Source organism: Manis pentadactyla, chromosome 5 (assembly GCF_030020395.1).
Source record: "Manis pentadactyla isolate mManPen7 chromosome 5, mManPen7.hap1, whole genome shotgun sequence".
In the NCBI taxonomy this organism is placed as follows: domain Eukaryota; kingdom Metazoa; phylum Chordata; class Mammalia; order Pholidota; family Manidae; genus Manis; species Manis pentadactyla.
This window is the reverse complement of record NC_080023.1, coordinates 138,617,327-138,634,143: the sequence shown is the minus strand read 5'-3', so window position 1 is coordinate 138,634,143 and position 16,817 is coordinate 138,617,327. Positions and strand designations below refer to the sequence as shown.

At 41.6% G+C, this 16,817-nt stretch overlaps 1 protein-coding gene across 4 annotated transcripts in view; it reads right to left on the bottom strand.

The window, feature by feature from the left end:
* Positions 1–9,255: 9,255 nt before the first annotated feature.
* Positions 9,256–16,817, bottom strand: part of TASP1 (taspase 1) — a 307,406-nt gene continuing 299,844 nt past the window's right edge. For all 4 annotated transcript variants that reach the window (XM_036892166.2, XM_036892168.2, XM_057502717.1 and 1 more), the window contains one exon: positions 9,256–10,249. In XM_036892166.2, coding sequence (XP_036748061.1) covers positions 10,163–10,249 — 87 coding nt within the window. In that variant the 3' untranslated portion in view covers positions 9,256–10,162. The remainder of the gene's footprint in view (positions 10,250–16,817) is intronic.

The window sequence follows — 16,817 nt, the reverse complement described above, 5'->3', positions numbered from 1 at the left end:
TCCATTCACATTTAGGGTGACTATTGAAAGATATGTACTTATTGCCATTGCTGGCTTTAGATTCGTGGTTATCAAAGGTTCAAGGTTAGCTTCTTTAGTATCTTACTGCCTAACTTAACTCGCTTATTGAGCTGTTATAAACACTGTCTGGTGATTCTTTATTTCTCTCCCTTCTTATTCCTCCTCCTCCATTCTTTATATCTTGGGTGTTTTATTCTGTGCTCTTTTCTGTTTCCTTTAACTGCTTTTTTGGGTAGTTGATTTTATTTTTTGCCTTTAGTTAGTATTTGGTTGGTCTGCTTTCTTTGCTGTGATTTTATTTTCTCTGGTGACTTCTGTTTAGTCTTAGAAGTGCTCACATCTAGAGCAGTCCTTCTAAAATACCCTTTAGAGGTGGTTTGTGGGATGCAAGTTCCTTCAACTTTTGCTTGTCTAGGAATTGTTTAATCCCTCCTTCTTATTTAAATGATAATCGTGCTGGATACAGTATTCTTGGTTCAAGGCCCTTCTGTTTCATTGCATTAAATTTATCATGCCATTCTCTTCTGGCCTGTAAGGTTTCTGTTGAGAAGTCTGATGATAGCCTGATGGGTTTTACTTTGTAGGTGACCTTTTTCCTCTCTAGCTGCCTTTAAAACTCTGTCCTTGATCTTTGCCATTTTAATTATTATGTGTCTTGGTGTTGTCCTCTTTGGGTCCCTTCTGTTGGGAATTCTGTGTACTTCCGTGGTCTGATCAATTATTTCCTCCCCCAGTTTGGGGAAGTTTTCAGCAATTATTTCTTCAAAGACACTTTCTATCCATTTTTCTCTCTCTTCTTATTCTGGTAACCCTATAATGCAGATATTGCTCCTTTTGGATTGGTCACACAGTTCTCTGAATATTGTTTCATTCCTTGAGATCCTTTTATCTCTCTCTGTGTCAGCTTCTATGCGTTTGTGTTCTCTGGTTTCTATACCATCAATGGCCTCTTGCATCTTATGCATTCTGCTTATAAATACTTTCAGAGATTGTTTCATTTCTGTAATCTCCCTCCAGATGTCATCCCTTAGCTCTTGCATATTTCTCTGCAGCTCCGTCAGCACGGTTATGACCTTTATTTTGAATTCTTTTTCAGGAAGATTGGTTAGGTCTATTTTCTTCTCAGGGGTTGACTCTGTGATTTTGGTCTGTATCAAATTCTTCTGCCTTTTCATGGCAATAGAGATAGTTTGTGGAGCTGGTGCTGTGTGACAGCTGGGGGAACGTCCCTTCTTGCTGGTTTGTGGCCTTCCTCTCCTGGGAGAATAGCTACCTCTAGCAGCTTGTGCTGGGCCACTGTGCATAGACAGGGCTTCTGATTCTTGCCCGGTTGCTATGCAGTTTAGCTCTACGGTTGCTGTGGGCGTGGCCTGCCTCGGGCTGCTGCTCCGATATGGCGGAGCCATGTCGGAGGGGAAACAGCTGGGAGGCTGTTTTTCTCCATGAGGGGCCTCCGAGCTGCACTGCTGCCCGGGGGGTTAGGGTGCCTGGAGTTCCCCGGGATTCCCAGCTGCTAGGCTAAGTGTCCTGGGATGCTTCCATCCACGTCCAGCTGTGGGGTCATTGTCCCCTTAAGACTTTCAAAAAGCACTCTGTCTCCTTTGTCCCAGGGGTGTCAGCTGTGGGGACCTGCTCACAGGTCTTCCTGTTCTGTTTCTTTAGTTTCCACACCCCATGCACGTACTGTGTGTCTGCGCTCTGGTGCGGATAGCTGGGGCTGGGTGTTTAGCGGTCCTGGGCTCCCTCCCCCTCCCTGCTCCGACTCCTCTCCTCCCGCCGGGAGCTGTGCTGAGGGGCCTCGGGTCCCGCTGGGCTGCGGCTTGCATCTTACCCCTTTCATTAGGCGCTGGGTTCTCACAGGTGGGGATGTAGTCTGGCTGTTGTCCTGTGTCTTCTGGTTTCTTTTAGGAAGAGTTGTATTTGTTGTATTTTCCAAAATACATGTGGTTTTGGGAGGAGATTTCCGCTGCTCTACTCATGCCGCCATCTTGGCTCCACCTCCTGTGATGGTTAATTTTATGTGTCACTTTGGAGTGTGTTTTTTGATGAGATTAACATTTAAATTAGTGAACATCGAGTAAAGCAGATTGCCCAGCATTTTGGTGGACCTTGTCTAATCAGTTGAAATCTCAAATAAAACAAAAAGATGGACCTTTCTGAGCAGGAGGGAATTTCCCAGATTTCCTTCAGACTTCATCTGCACCCCGACTCTCCTGGGTCTCCACACTGCTGGCCTCCAGACTGGCACTGCACCATGGGGTCTCCTGGGCCCCAAGCCAACTGGCCCACATGGCAGATTTGAATTTCTATGCTCCATAATTGTGTGAGCCAATTCCTTATGAAAAATATTTTATATTTGTGCACAGATCCTATTGGTTATATTTCTCTGGAGAACTCCAACTAATACAGTATTTAATGTTGTTATTGATATAGTTAGATTTATATCTGCTATATATTTTTTGTTTTCTATATGTCTCATATTTTGTTCTATTTCTACTTTCTCAATTCCTTCATTACTGCTTTACTTTGCATTAAGTGAATATAATTTAATTCCTTTAATGATTATTTTTCACTAGTTATTTTCTTAGTGGTTGATTCAGGTTGCTCATATATATCTAAATCTATCAGAATCAACTTCAGAGTTACACTAATGTAATTCCTGCCATAAATAGAAATGTTACTTCTATATAGCTCTATTCACTATTCCATTTTTGTGTAATTATTGCCACATATATTATAGCTACAGGTATTACAAATAAAACAATACATCACTCTAATTACTATCTAATACAATATGACAATTAAAGAAGCTGAGATAAAGAAGGTGGGCAAGTATATATTTGTAGGATTGTTATTCTTACGCCAGTCAACAGCCAGCAAGGAAATGGGGACCTCAGTCTCAAAAGCACATGAAATGGAATCTGCAAAAAGCATGAATGAGCTGGAAACAAATTCTCCCCCACCACCTTCCAAAAGTATCACAGCCCTGCCAACACCTTGATTTTGGCCTTGTGGGTGCTGGAGCAGAAGTCAAGGACTTCTGACTTGCAGAATGTGAGATAATAAATTTGTGTTGTTTTAAGCTTCTGAGTTTGTGGTAACTTGTTCTGGCAGCAATAGAAAATGCACACACTGCTCCACTCTGTCTCTTCCATGTCACCAAGAGGAACTTCATTTATGCTTTCAAGACACATTTGTTGAGGACCTAGCAATTGCCGGGCACTGTCCTAGGTGCTGGAGGTATAGCATGGATGACACAAAAATCTGTTTTCAGGGAGCTTAATTTCAAATGAAGGGAGATGCATAAATCAAAAAAATATGTCAGTTATTGGGTGGATTAGAAAGTGAGAAGTGCCAGTGGAAAAAACAAAGCAGAAAGCAGATGTTGAGTGGAGTACTGGGAGAGTGTGGTGATAGAGGGTGCTCACTGAGAAGGTAGCATTTCAGCAAAGAGTTGGAGGACCTTAGAGAGGAGCAAGCCATGTATGATCATCTGGAAAGTGCTTTCCACAGACAGAAAAGAACACATGCAATTGTTCTGAGAGGTGAAGATGTCTGGGCTACTCAAAGAATGGTAAGGAGGCCAGGATGGTTGATGCAGAGTGAGTGAGGGGAATGACAGGAAGTGGGTCAGAAAATGACAGGCAGCAGATCCCAAGGTCTTGTAAAGACTCTGGGGTAAGGTATAATGGAAGGTTTTTTGAGAAGCCCTGTGACTGGACTTCCTCTGGTTGCTGGTGCACAATAACTGCAAGGCAAGTGCAGATGCAGGGAGACCAGTGAGGATCCTGTTACAGTAACTCAGGTTAGAGATGATCTACATGGTGACAGTGGAGATGGTGAGAAGCAGTTGGTTTCAGGATACACTTTAAAGGATGGATTGTTGATGGATTGGTTGTAATATGGAGAGAAAGTAGATTCAAGGATGTCAGGTTGGTGTCCCCCAGGGAGCCTTGCCTCTGTATTCATGCCCTTATTCAGTCACCTCTTGAATCTGGGCTGAGCCAGGTGACTTAATTTAAGCAATAAATGTGGTAAAACTGATGCTGGGCCAGTTCTGGACTTAAACCTTGAAAAGATGTGGCAACTTTTGCTTTTGTGTCCCTGGGAACCTTGAGCAGCCATGTCTTCTGGGGGAGGTGGTGTGGAAAGACCACATGGAAAGGCCACATACAGAGGGAGAGGCCTGTTGGAGAAAGACAGAAGCTCAGCCTGCCCAGCCTCCAGCTCACCCTGCAGCGGAATTCACAACAGTGACCACCAGCAAGAGTAGCAGAAAAGCTACTGAGTGAAGCCAAGCCTAGATGACAGAATTGTGAGCAAATAAAATTGTTTAAGCTACTAAGATTTGGGGCAGTTTATTAGGCAGCAATAGATACATTTAAAAAATGACCCCTAGAATTCCAGCCTGAGAACCCAGAAGGATAGAGTTACCTTTAACCAGAGGCTGCTAGTTAACAAGTTTGAGGGAAAAACGGGTGGAAAGATTAAAATTTTACTACTTCTAAAAGGAAAAGAGCACCTTTTTCCTAATATTTTAGAAAAACAAGATCTTCTACTTTTTAAGCATGGCTGGATTTCCCAAGGCCAAGAAGGGCCATTTTAGGAATAACTCTTTGGCTGTCCCCACATCACAGTGATAGCACTGGCTGAAGAAATTGTTTAGATTTTTTTTTTCTTCCCAGCATCTGAAGCTCTGGTGACAGTCAGTGAAATCCCCATCGCAGTTCAAAGCAGAGAAACCCTCGCCCCGTTTTTCTGGCTTTGCCACTGCGGTTCCATGGCTTCGGCGACTCTGCCATGTGAAGGAGAAACCACCACACCTGCTCTCCCTCCCGCTTCCCACAGATGGTCACTGTGGACCACAGTGGGCTTGGCTGATGGGCTCTGGGAAGCTGAGCACACAGGCTTAGAGGGTGGCCCTTGCCAGTTTTAGATTTAATCCTTCCTGTGGCCATATACTTTACAGACGGCAGCACGTGGGAAAAGAAAAACGCCTGGCCTCTGTGGGTCTCTGATGATGGACATCTGGGTTAATAATATCTTGTGCACTTGAACCCAAATTATGTTGTGGAAAGGTAGTGTGTTCCTTAAGAGTTTCTAACGTCCCAAAATAAATATTACTGTTAAAGGATTACTTTGTCAGCCTCCCACTCACTCATTTTCGCCTGAAGAGCCCACTACATTTACCCACCCACATCCCCTTCCCCTGCTTTATCGGCTTTGGGGGAGGTTATAGAAACAAATTCATCATACAAGGACTCATTTCTTCTGGGATCAGCCTTTTCTTGGATCAGTGTTTCTGGGAAGGAGGAATGGCTTCATCCACAGACCCTTTGTAGGTCCTCCGGCTCATGACCAACCACGGCAGCCCTTGGGATGGATAGGAGTCTGGGCTTCCTGGTACAAAGGGGTTCACAACACTGAGCAAGTTGGGATTTACGTCAGAGCAAATGTTCATAAACATTTTAAGAAAAGTGTTGGGAGGCATTTAAAAGAAAATAACCATAAGGTTATATTATGAATATCCAGGCTTGAGAGATGGCATTATGGAAATGGGTGCCATCAGGTTGTTACAGCATGGTCAGCATGGAGATCTGCTCATGGCACAGGGACACTGGCAGACACTGTTTTAGTCTCCTGGAATCTCCTAAAGTCATGACATGCCTTTGGCTGTGGTTTCTTCCAACTACCATTAACACAATTCCAGGTCCTTACTGTAAGGTGTCCATCAATCCTTGATGGACTGCTGTTCTTCAGCTTTGATTTATTTACCAGCTCTTTAGAAGTGTTCACTTGTCCCCAGCGTGTCAACATCGACTTAGTTGTAAACTTCCTTGCACTTCTGTGATATCTCCAGCCTCATCACTGGGAGAAAGCCCATCAGGCGTTACAGATGAAAATGGTTCAACAGGGGCAAGAGGCAGGAAGACCCCAGCACGGTGCACAAGCACACTGGCCAGTCTACCCTATGCGCAGGGGAGGGCATAAAGGCTCGCCGAGCCTCGTGGCCAAGAATACAGTCAAATGTTGAATAACATGGGTTTGAACTGCATAGGTCCACTTACATGTGGATTTTTTTCAATAAATATATTGGAAAAAATTTTGGAGATTTGTGACAATTTGAAAAAAATATTTTTCTAGCTTATTGTAAGAAAACAGTATATAATACATATAACATACCAAATATGTTGATAACTGTTTATGTCATTGGTAAGGCTTCCTGTCAATGGCAGACCATTAGTAGTGTGTTTGGGGAGTCAGAAGTTACATGAGGGTTTTTGAATGTGGCTGGTGGGGTGTCAGTGCCCCTAACTCTCATGTTGTACAAGGTTTAACTGTATATGGAACCGAATGTCTCTTGGGTTCAAGTCCCACAGAAGGAACCCTGAGACAAGAAGTCAAGCACAAGCAGTTCATCTGAGAAATGATTCCAGGAACACAGAGAGGGGAGTCCCAAGGGGATGGGGCAGGGAAGAAAGCCAGTACAAGGCATACTAACAAGTCAATGACCACAGAGGGCCACTGCGACTTAACTTCTGTGAAGAACCTCCCCAAAACAGAGAAACACATACCTCAGAATTATAGCACCCAGGAAACAGAGGAGCTAGGGTATTTAGACACCAACTTCTATCCATTGCTTGTGGAGAACTGCTTCTGGGGACTGCTGATTCCTTGGTACTTCTGGCCTGCGTTGAGGGAACAGAGCAGCTTTCCACTGTCCCAGATCACAGAACCCAGGCACAGAGGTGCAAACAGTAGCATTTAAAATTGTCTGGGGCACTGAAATGGAGGATCTGTGGGCAATGCCAGTGGTCTGCTCTAGGACTCCTGCTGAGCTGGCTTTCCTGGGCTCGTCAGACCTTCCTGCAGTGCTCCTTCATGGACCTGCAGCCTGGGAAAGTGGATGCTGACCACTCTTCAGTACTGTGACAGACTTCTGCAAGAGTTTTAGGATCAAATATATGTACTGAACAGCATTAGCTGAAGCAGCAGTATGTGAGGTGCTGTGTAACCCTTGTTAAGTCTGGACATCATTTCATGATATCATTAAATGAAAACTGCAGGTATATAACCCCATTTTGGTGTTAAAAACACATAGAAAATTTATGCGTAGGAAGAGTCTATAAGGATCCAAGATAAAGTGTTATTAACTGCTGTCTCTTTGGGAAGTGGCGTTAGGAATTAACTTTTTCTTTCTTCTATTTTCCTTTTTGTAATAAGCATTAATTACTTTTATAATAACAATAACCAGATTTTTAAAAAATGTTCCACAGCAACAATATAATCTCAAGATTCAAGAATAATTGTAGCCCTTTTCTAAATCTTCGCTTCGTACACCCTCCTTTCTTCCTTCCCTGCCTCACCCTTCAATAAACTTGATCACCGGCTGGTAACTGGTATGCAACCCCACCCCTCACAAACAGGAGAGAAAACGAAGCCTTAGGCAAAAAAGGCTTCTGAGCAGCCCAAAGAGGTGTCCCGCTATCCGTAAACTAAAACTCATCCATTTGCTCACAGACAAGCACCTCAGACTATCATTATATGTACTTTGTACCCAATTCTAACAGACATTGGTATCTGTGTTCAGGTTCATAGTCAGAAGCAGTTAGATGAGAAGGGGCCTGCCACAGGCAGACAGGTGGGAGGCAGGGGGACGGGGCAGGGCTCGCACTCCCGGGGGAAAATCCCTACACAAGGCTGCCCAGTGCAGCCAGCAGGGACCCTCCCAATTCCTTAAGGTAGAGTGTGTACCCTCTGCCTCCTTGACAAATCTGGTAGTTGCCCATTTCTAAACCTGGAGTGAGAGCGCAGGAGGGTGCTGCAGAAGCAGACCAGGCTCAGTTATACTTAGGAGAACCACACCGCCAGTGACCTGGCCTTGGGAAGAAACAGAATGGAGGCACACAGTTAAGGTCATCCATGTGCCAGGTGGGCTCCTTAAAATAGAGCTTCAGCATCTTGGTGATACAAACCAGAGTAGGGAATGAGGTTATTTTCTTATCTGTTTCTTCCTACCTTTTCTACTTTCATGTCAATGAGGTGGATTTTATATCTGTCAATATCCTCTGGTTCCAGAATCTGTTAATATCTGATCTTATAACTAAGGAACTTATACAACCCTCTATGTTTTTGTCTCCATGATTCTGAGTATTTTTTTTTCTCCTGGTTTCAAAACATTCCTTAAATTAAAAAAAATTAGAAATTGGAGAATAAAGTCTTAACAAACTGTTCTCAGAGGCCCTGTGCTCTTTTCTACTGACCAGTTTTTAAACTCTTCATAAAAGGGGTCTTTAACAAGGCCAAACTTTTAAATATGAATGGAATCAAGTCAAAAGGAGATGAAAGAAATGGCATTCCTGGTGAAAGAGGTCAGATGATTTTCAGACTCCAAAGTGTCCTGATGGTTTTATGTGATCCAGTCCAGCTCCTGAGAAAACCCTGCCAACAGGTAACAACAGGTCTTTGAACGTTTTGATGACAAAGTCTCCAGACCAGCCAGCCCATCCCTTACTAAATTCTCAGTCTCATGAAGAATGAGAAACAGATACTGATGGCACCAACCTGTCTACAAGAACCCAAGGAGGCAAACGTAACTGCCTGTACAAGGAATACAAATCACCAAGTCCCAAATCATTCATATTTACACCCACTCCATTTTGGCTGTCTTCCCTTTATAATTTGGCCATATGTTGATGTCAAGTGTATAATTTCATCTGAGGCTTTATCAGTTACCACCCAGAGCCATGATTATATGGTGCAGGAAACTTCCTCTCCCTGAGCAAGTATATCTTTAGTACCTTCTTGGTAGACACTTCTTACATATAAAATAAAAAGGAAAGTCTTGGTTTTCTTCAGTGGCTCCAGAAGCACTAAATATAACATTTAGAAGCAATTTACTAACGAAAACCATTGAGTTTTCAGCTGCCACTACAATTTTTCAAAGCAAAGTGTTGTTATTCCTCCCCTTTGTTATTTTTATCAAGTTGCAGTGGACCTTTTAGGGATTCCTTATAGATCTTTGAAACATGTACTAAATTCAGTTTTCATCTTTCTAGGGTCCAGCTTAACTGCACGAAGATAAGACTGGATTTTGAATAATCAGAATCATAGCAAGAAGGATAAAAGTATCATTTCTGGAAGAAGAAACTTTTTACAAATGACATAAAAATGGTTCTCCAATGTAGGATTCAAAGATAATTTATTAGTCTGAGAAGAGAGTCACACACTATACCCAGTAATATGCTTTTTATTTTTGTGCCTTAATCTTAAAAATATATTTAAACAAGAAACAAAGATAATATTGAATTTTCCCATAAATTTCACTTTCTTATTTACAGTGTTACATTGTAAATAACATTCCATCATACACAAATTAAGGACTGTGCATTTCTGTATGTTCTCTTTACATATTCTTTCATAATATAGTACATACAGCTCGAGGATATGCAATATTTAAGCTTAGAAAAGCTTGAGGAAGGAAGTATAAACTTTATCAATAAGACTATTATTTAAAAAGGTTCTGACCTTAATTCTCTGCTAGATTGTTTCACTGAAACCATTCTTTGTTAAAGAAAAATGCCCCATATGAGGGATGAGGATAACAGTTTAAGTTCCCACAGGATCCACTTAAACTGGTTAACAAATAAAAACACTTTATTATTTATTACTGTTACTACATGGAGCACTACCACTGTCAAGCCATTTAAACAAGTAGATTTACTCTTTAGTTCAGACACATTATATCAACGATAGTTGGTTTCTCTTTATGAAATCAAAATGTTTTCTGCAACTTTAGGTTTTACTTGTAAACAGTTAAAGCACACATTTTGTGAAGATGATTTAATCATTCCTGGTCTTAGGTTACACAATTAGGAGGGCTTTCTATTTCATCAAGGGAGTAGCCAGGATACACACACGCACACATACACACACACACGGTCCTGCTCACCTGCCAAGGGCCCACGTGTCACTTAGCACTAACTACAGCAGTACTAGTGTCATGAGCGGTGCACAAGGCTGCAATAGGAATTATAAAACAAGGAAGATAAAAGATCCGACTTCATTCAGTTAAAAACCCCAAAAAGCTCAGGTTCAGAAATGCCTCTCAGACGCTTCATGCCCAGTCTGACGAGTCAGTTCACTGGGCTTCCAGGCGGCAAACCCCACCTTCGATGGCCACGGACTGTCCTGCCACTGCTCCGGGGGGCAGCCGTGAGATGTGAGTCTGCAGAGATGGAGACAGGAGAACGTTAGAAGTGCCAGCTGTGTCCCCCCGATATGACAAAGGCGGAGGAATACCAGAGTGTCGCAGCTACTCTTTGCTTCTGAACGACTATAGACCACGATGGCAGTGGCCAGAGGTGCCGAGATTGCTTAGAGGAAAACTGCTACTGGGACTGATGCCAGGGAGCTGCGTGCCCTGTAGGGCTTCACACACAGTGGGCACCAGATACAGTGGGAGCCAGGATGAGGGGTGACATCAGTTGTGCAAAAGGAGTTTGGCAGGGCTGAGTGTTACATTACTCAAAGGAGGCTGGCCCCGAGTGGGAGACAGTAAAAGCTGTTCCACAAGGGGTTAGGGCGCCACCCAAGAATAAAAGTCTGGCCTAATCCAAGGATAGATAAAAATTGGGAGTTTTGAAGTACAGAAGAACTGCATATCCTTTAAGGTAATCCTCTCTAATTCTGTTTCTCTAAACAAGCTGTTCCTAAGGACTGAACCAAGATGGGACTGAGCCCTGGGTGGGGTTGTCAGCGCAGCTGGCAGAGTGGTCAAGCCTCAGGTGGGACTGACGTCCTCTCATACAACCAAACATGAAGCGAGCGTACGTTTTAGGTGGAGTAACAGGCAAGCCAATTGGTTTGTAGTCTGAGGGGGACACTATTCTTGAGTCTCACTGCATGAGTCCTGTTAGAGTAGCTGACAGAGTCCACAATTTGGGAAGTTCTAGGAAACAGGGAATGTTCTCTGGGTACTTAGTTTTCCTGTGTGCAAGGCAGGAAGCCACCTATGGCCTACAGGCTGAGGTGCGCTAACTTGGGGGTGGAGGGCTGGGTGAGGCAGTCTTTGTGGTATCTCCTGGGTGTGAGAATCAGTGACTTAATTCTCGAGGCTCAGGCCTCTGGGAACTGTGTGTCAGAATCTGACCCCATCATTGCTTACGAGGGCCTAACTTAGATCTTACCACATTGATATATTGTACCTGAGACGTCCACAGTTAAGTCAAACATGTGGATCTCTTGTTTCTTGTGATGCCTCACTAATTTAGCAGGAAGAGTTAGAAGAGGACTTGTTGTTAAACTCTGCTACCCAGAAGCCCGTAATCCCACAATTCCCAGGTCTCAGTGTTCATGGGTCACTTTTATTCCAGGAATTTGTTAACAAGAGGTGAAAGATCTTTTTTTTTTTTGCCAGGCATTATTCATCATTTTTAAAAAAAATGGCACTCATAAATTAAAAAGATCCCTGAGAGAGTAGAAGCGCCTAAGTCAATTTCAACCCTAATCTCACCCCCTTCAGTCCCAACCAGTCATATACCTATGACAGGGATCAAGAATGAAGCAGAACTGCTGTGGAAAATGGTTTTATATTCTCAAAAAATTAAGCATAGAATTATCATAAGATTCAACAATTCCACTTCTAATTATATACCCAAAGTACAAGCAGGGACTCAAAAAAACATTTGTACACCCATGTTCAAAGCAGCATTATCCACAACAACCAAAAGGTGAAAGCAACCCAAGCGAACATTAGTGGATAAATAAAACGTGGTACAGACACACAATGGAATATTATGCAGCTTTAAAATGAATGACAATCTGTCACATGCTACAACATGGATAAACTTTGAAGATATTATGCTAAGTGAAATACGCCAGACACAAAGGACAAACAGTTTATGATTCCACTTACAGAAGGTACCTAAGTGGTCAAATTCATTGCAAGCAGAAGGGTGGTTGCCAGGGGTTGGGGAGGGGAATGGGGAGACATTGTTTAATGGGTACAGAGTTCCATTCTGAGAAGATTAAAAAAGGTCTAGAGACAGATGGTGGTGATAGTTGTACAATATGAAAATACTAAATCCCACTGAACTGTGCATGGAAAAAATGTTAAAATGGTAAATTTTATGTTGTGTATATTTTACAATTAAAAAAAAAAAGCAAAAATGATCATTTCCTACCTGGCTCACAACAGTTCTCCATGAAATAGCATTAAGGGGAGGGGCTAGCTAGGAATGAATGTACAATGCAGACCCCCTAAAAAATAACATTAACACCATAGGGTTCTATTCACAAATAGATTGGAATTTTCCCATCAGATTAGTTAAAATTTCTGCATCCCTAAAAGAGAAGCTCACAGGAAAATCTGTCTTTATGCGTCCCAGAGATTCAGGAAAAATCCAAAGGGGACCTCCTGGCAGGCCTGGGGGTCCAGGCACCAGAGGCTACAGAGAATAAATTAATTGTTAAAAGATCAAAGAGTGACCATATGTCCGAGCAGATGGCCTGCAACTTGACCAGGGGCATGTAGGTCTTAAAGTAACTGATTTCCTGCCGACCAAGGAAAAGGCCCAGAACTCAGAGGCAGAATTCCTGTCCCTCGGACCAGGCGGCCTGACAGCAATCCCTTGAGATTTACAAAGACACAGATGGCCAATCCAAACTTATCTCTAACACTCCTACCCCCACCCAGATTGCAATTGTTCTACTGCAAACTGAGCCAAACCACAAAGTGTCAAAAAGAATTAGAAAGGGAAAGAAAAAAGGATTGGAAAAGGTAGCTATGGTCTTGAGATATTAACAGTACATGGACAAAATACTTAACGCACTGAGATTTGTATAAATGTTCACATAAAACCCAAGTGCTCAATTAGACAAATTAGTTAAGATTCAATGCTCAGGATTACCCCTTCTCTTAATCATCACCTAGTCAGGGGAGATTTTTTTGACTACAGAACATATTGTCAGGATCTTGGTGTTGAGAGAAATAAAATGGCTAACTGTCAGTCTAAATGTCCAGACTTCACAGGTTTCATCTATCATCACGGCCCTCTGACTCATCAGAAAACAAGTGACCTTGGTCTGAAAAAGTCTGTGTGTACCTGAAAAAGCTACGATGTACCTAAAGTTTCCTCTGGAGTTCAATGGGCATCAAATTATGAGCAGTGGGAGCTGTTTAAGAGGATGTCTTATATGAATGTTTATCTCTTCAAGTTCTTTTAGAGAAGTGGGTTTGAACTACTCTTGGGTTTAAAAATAGACAACTTTCAATAATGAACTTACATGTTTGCATTTAAAAGTACAACAAAATATTTTATATTCACTAGGGACTGTGTAGACTCTAGATATCCTGCAAGCACAAGAACTTACCAAGGTGTCTTTAAAACCATTTAAGTAGCATTGTACTTTATTGGAATTTAGAACTCACGAGAAATAACACATGGAGATGATAGAAAAAAACCCCAGGAGACTACTGCATTTGGGGCTCTCTCCTCACCTCCTTGTTGCATGCTTCACTCACACACCTCTCTAACTGATTTCATGTTCTAATACCCTTTTCTGGTTCTTTCTCAAGGAAGGACTGCCTTAACTGGGGCCCCCTGCCCCAACCCAGAAGCTCTCTTTCTGACTCCTAAGCACCCATCGGAGCATTTCTCATTCTGTGACATAACTGTCTAGGTTTGGGCTTGTTTTGAGTGTTTAGGTCTCTAACTGAAAGTCAACTGGAGGCAAAAGCCTGTCTTACACCCACCTCTGTATTCCTTGCACTTGTCAAAGTACTTGACACAGAAGGTACTGGAAATGCTCACTGAGTGAAGTACTGTAATATATCCTCCAGGGCTAAGTTTAGGAACACAATGAGTCTCAAGTGTTTTAATTAGTGTGACTAAACAGCTTGGTTAAAAAAATCATTCAAACTAGTTTGTCAAAGACCCTTTCTAAACAGATGTTTTTTGAAGTACAGACTGACTAAATTTTTCCACTTTCCAAATGACTGTGTTGTTAGAATAGAGATGGAACTTCAGATTTTTCAGATGCTTACAGCTCCACAACAATAGAACCCAACGGCCTTATAGTTGAAATTCTCTGCTTTTTTGCCAATTCCTTGCGTGGCATAATCTGATCCTTGAAGTTAACACTCAGAGAATATCAACTTATAAATTATACCGACTATTCGAAGCCAAAAGTTTTAGGCTACATTTCTTTATAGAGCGAAATACACTGTATAATAACAAATTTAGCCTGAAGATTTCAAAATATTATCAAAGTAAGAAAAATTATATAAATTATATAATTACTGATGTCCTAATCACAATCCAATAGCTGAGACTTTCTATCATTCATACTCATGTCTTAAAATCTTTTAAGACCACCTTAGTGACTGATCTTTTGTGGTTTCTAAGAAAACTACAAGTACATGATTTAAAGCCTCAAAGCCTTTATTTAGTGGTTATATTTAAATCCATCTTTCCACTCTTAGGAGAATTGCTTGAGATCTGCCGTAAGAGTCAAAGGAAGATTCTCTTAAACAAGCTATTATCCTCTTTTGGTGGGGTCAGAAAAATAAAATCTAGATAGACACAGTCCAAAAGAAGCTCTTGGAAATACTTTATTCATTGATTTCATAATTCTGAGGGTTTGGTTTTCTGTTTTTAAAAAATATACAGAACTTGAAGCAAGGTAACGGACAGTCAAAGTATACAGGCATTTACAAATAGAACAAATGACAGTGAAAAAGAACACTGTGCCATGGAGAGACAAAAATTGTACTTCAAAACAGGGAGGAGATGTTTTCATCAACCAGTGGTTTAAAAAAATGCATTTAGCATACAACATATTATTCCAATTCTAAACAATCTACAGAGGCAGTTTATCATAATGGCTATGTGAATTGATTACAGAATCAGAGCACTTTGGGCTCTGGACCATTTCCTCTTCTTCATGGACACACTGCTGGACTACATTTCTCAGCTTCTTTTCCAGTTGTGTGGCTATATAACTGAAATCAGGCCAATGGACTAAAGTGATAGGTGCCATTACCAGGCCTGGCAGAAAACCTTAGGAACCATCCTCCATGTTCTTTCTCTGACAATTGTGAGGCCTTTGTGAGGTAAAGAACCTCAGATACTGAATCACAACTTGGAGGAGAGCCTTCTGCTAATCAGAAACCCCAATTTGGATTTTATGTGAATGAGAAACATACTTACGGTGTTTTGAGCAACTATATATTTGGGGGTTTGCTTGTTACAGTAGCTAGGAACTAACCTGGCTCAATATAGGCCTCTGCACATACTAGCTGGTAACTTCGGCTGATTACTTAACTTCCTGGACTCCCCAGCTACAAAGTGAATATAATAATAGTAGCATTTATGATTAAGTTGATACTACATGACATGCAATGAAAGCATGTGTCAATAAATGTTAGATTATTGTTGAAACAAATACATAGCTGTAGAACAAAACATTCCACAGCACAATCTCTGTTGTAGACTATTGGGTATTCCAGAACCGGGAAATTCTATTTGAAAAGTTTGATAGTCTACAAAAATTGAGTGAGATATTTTAATGAAAAATTAGCTGTATGCTAAAAGGTAAAGTTGAAGAAAATGGATATTTTTAGGCCAGTATTTTTTATGCTATTCTTTTGCTGTTACTGATAAAATAACTTAACAACTGCTGAGTATTTGCTACCTGCTAAGGGCTTTGTATGCACCAGTTTGTATCACTAATCTAAGGTTCAAAAATAATCTACATGCTTGGGTGTTGCAGAGAAAACCAAACTGGCAGAATACTGGCAAACCACCTACCAAGAACATGTGCTATTTTAAGGAAGGTATATCCATATGAAATTATTAGAAAACCATTAACAAAAGCATATGACCATGCACTGTAAGAGTAAAATACTCCTATATGTGTTTTCTGACACTACCAAGCAATTAACTCAATTCTGTTAATTGAGTTACTCTGTTGAGTAATTCTGTTAATTCAGTATTACTCACTGGCTGTCCTACAATTTAACCAGTTCTGGAACTACCTGGAGATAGTGTAGATCCCACAGGTTAAGGGCTCAGACCCACTAGACTGCTGCCCAATCCCCCACAGCTACAGATATCTGCAAGCCCAGGATGTCATCTGTGCTTTTGATTGACCAACTATAAAGAGAAGATTCCCACAATCCTCTCCGCAGGTTTAACTAATTTGTTGAAGCAACTCATGGAACTCAGGAAAAGTTTATTTACTAGATTACTGCCCTTTTGTAAAGATATGTAATTTAGGAGCAGCCAGATGTGAGAGATGTACAGGGGAGGATAGGTGGGAAGGGGTGAGGAGTTTCTTCAAATATGCCACTCTCCTGCATCTCCATGTGTTCACCAACCCAGAAGCTCTCTGAACCCCATCCTTTTGGGTGTTTTTGCTTAATTACATAGATGTGATTGATTGAATCACTAGCCATTGGTGACTAGCTCAATCTCCAGCCTCTCTTCCCTTCCCAGAGGTTGGTGGGCAAAGCTGAGTTCCAATCCTCTCATCACATGTGTGGTTCCTCTGGCAAACAGTCCCCATCCTTAGGGGGCTACCTTGGAATTTTTCAAAAGTTACCTCGTGAACATAAACTCACATGTGGCTGACAGGGGCTTACTATGAATAACAAGACACTTATTTCACCTTTATGGCTCTGAAGTGATTTTAGGAAGTGAGGACAAAAACCAAATATTTAACAAAATATCTTCCCATTGTTCATATCACCTAGGAAATCCCAAGAATTTTGGAAGCAGAGTCAGGAACCATGC